This window comes from Gekko japonicus, unplaced genomic scaffold (assembly GCF_001447785.1).
Source record: "Gekko japonicus isolate JY-2015 unplaced genomic scaffold, Gekko_japonicus_V1.1 scaffold65, whole genome shotgun sequence".
In the NCBI taxonomy this organism is placed as follows: domain Eukaryota; kingdom Metazoa; phylum Chordata; class Lepidosauria; order Squamata; family Gekkonidae; genus Gekko; species Gekko japonicus.
Genome location: NW_015165832.1, coordinates 294,779 through 297,224, shown reverse-complemented (window position 1 = coordinate 297,224; position 2,446 = coordinate 294,779). Strand labels below are relative to the sequence as shown.

Sequence of the window (2,446 nt, the reverse complement as noted above, 5' to 3'; positions counted from 1 at the left end):
CTTTACATCTGAATTGTATTGTTTTACTGGCTTTTGTTGTAATAGATTACTGAAGCATGCTGATATTTTCCTGCCTGATTAGTGCTTATCTACTTCAGCTGTTCCTTTTAGGGCTGGCAACCCTAGGTGGCACCCTGGTGGGAGAACTCAGCATGTGGGGACAAGCGATTCAGTTCTGTGTCAATGCAGGATGTCACTTCTAGTGTAAGTATAAACTTACAGTGTCCCTTGTGTTCCCTTAAAATATAAAATGTGCATGTGAACTATGCATTTGCAAACAAAAAACCAGGTATAGTCATCAAGAAGCTAGGATTTCTCATAATGTATAAGTACCATATATTATCCCTGACGTCATCAGCCAGCCGACAAGTATACATGCCGTCGGAACACGACTGATCCAGCCCGCAGATGAATCCTCCGGCCAGCTACAATGTGTGTGTAATTAAAAATACTGTATGTTGTCTTCCCTATCCCCCATGAGTATTGTTAGTCCAAATGTCATGAGTAACTGTAAATAGCCCACAGGTGTTTGGGAAAAAGCGATCAATAAATCGAAAGTAGTATTATTATGGGCCGAACTAGACAGAACACTGTCCCTGCATTCCTGTGACATCTCCTGTTTATAGAGCCATCATGGTTTAGTGGTTAAAAGTGGCAGACTCTAATCTGGAGAACTTGGTTTGTTTCCACACTCCGTATGAAGCCTGCTGGGTGGCCTTGAGCCAGTCACAGTTCTCTCAGAAATCTCTCAGCCCCACCTGCCTCACAAGGGAGGGGAAAAGCAAGTGATTGCAAGCCTCTTTGAGACTCCTTAGGGTAGAGAAAAGCAGGGTATAAAAAACCAACTCTTCTTCTGTAGTGCCTTTTAATGTAATGCCTTTTAAGAGCTCTGTGGGGGCCCAGTTTTGTGAATAACTACCATAGCATGGGGAAGGAGGGGCTCCTATATTTCCCCCCACACAGTTTTTCTGACCTGAAAATGAACCAGGGAGAGGTGCTGGTGCCCTTTTTAGGTTGGAAAAATGGCATGGGGGGATGCAGAAACCCCTCCTCCTCCTACAGCATGGTGGTCTCAACCAGAATTGGGCCCTTGCAGCACTCTTAAAAGGAATTTCTGGGCTCTACACAATGGAGGCATGTCCCTGGAGTGAACCTGGAACTGGTGTCTTGTCTAGTTTGCCCATAAGCCTTGGATTCTACAGTGCTGTTCCATCAATGCAGCAGCAGTTCTTCAGATAGAATGATTTTTCTGTATGCAGAGGAGGGGAGGGAGATTTTTGCCGGTTTCTTGTTCTTGGGGCAGACTTCAAGTTTTCCCCCACACTGTTCCTTTGAATCCACTCACCCGCAGAAGAACAATGTCAGGTGCATAGAAGGCTGCTGGGAGAGGAAGGAGGCAGGTCTTCACTAGTATAACTCCACTCAAATAACTAAGAATCCATACCTAACTGCCTGCTAAACGTCAGAGTGTCATATCAGTGGAAACTTTTTATTTCTGTCCAGGCAGTTCTGTTGTGTTTATGGAGAAACTCAGATTCTTAAAAAGAAACTGCAGACAACACTTACTGTGTGGAGAACCTATTAGTATAGGACACAGTTAACAAACAACTTATGTACTCACCTGTTTGGTGATCAAATGGGAGGTAGTTTTCTTCAGTTGGTCCAAATAGTTCTGACCAAGACGTTAGGGATTCACAGAGCATTGGATTTGGCAGGAACGTATTGTGGCTTACTGAGTCCAGCATCATCCTAAAATGTTATATTATTATTAGCATCAGTTACCACACTTGCGTGCTATGTGAAGAAACACTCCAGATACAATTTTTTTTTAAAAGTTTCCTAGTAGGCTGCAATGGTCAAAAACAGTAGATAACCGTATGTTTGAGATATTAGAATTATACTGGTGATGAAAAATGCTGTCAAGTCACAGCCAATTTGTGGCAACCCCAAGGCTAGAGGCATTCAGAGATGGTTTGCCATTCCCTGCCTTTGCGTCGCAACCCTGGTCTTCCCTGGCAGTCTCCCATCCAAGTCCTAACCAGGTCAGGCAGGATTAGACTAATGGTCATTTAATTGAACTACAGTCAATTATAGAAAAAGTGGTTTAATTGCTGTGGAGAGTAACAATATTTGTAGCATCGAGGGAAACTTTTTACCAGACCAGTCCTGAAACCAGCAACTTTGGGACAAATTGAATACTTCCTTGGAACAGCAGTGAAGAATTACTTTTAAATAATTTAAGTAAAGTAAAGTAAAGGTAAAGGTTTCCTTGCTCGAAAGCCAGTCAAATCCGACTCTAGGGTTGCGGTGCTCATCTCCGTTTCAAAGCCGAAGAGCCAGCGCTGTCCAAAGACGTTTCCGTGGTCATGTGGCTGGCATGACTAAACACCAAGGCGCACGGAACGCTGTTACCTTCCCACCGAAGTGGTACCTATTTATCTACTTG

General features: G+C 43.6%; 1 protein-coding gene across 2 annotated transcripts in view; it reads right to left on the bottom strand.

Moving 5' to 3' along the window:
• The window catches only part of ELF5 (E74-like factor 5 (ets domain transcription factor)), a 30,044-nt gene that overhangs the window by 18,286 nt on the left and 9,312 nt on the right, over nucleotides 1-2,446 (bottom strand). For both annotated transcript variants that reach the window (XM_015410863.1, XM_015410862.1), the window contains one exon: nucleotides 1,622-1,749. In XM_015410863.1, the coding sequence (XP_015266349.1) occupies nucleotides 1,622-1,748 (127 nt within the window). In that variant the 5' untranslated portion in view covers nucleotide 1,749. The remainder of the gene's footprint in view (nucleotides 1-1,621; nucleotides 1,750-2,446) is intronic.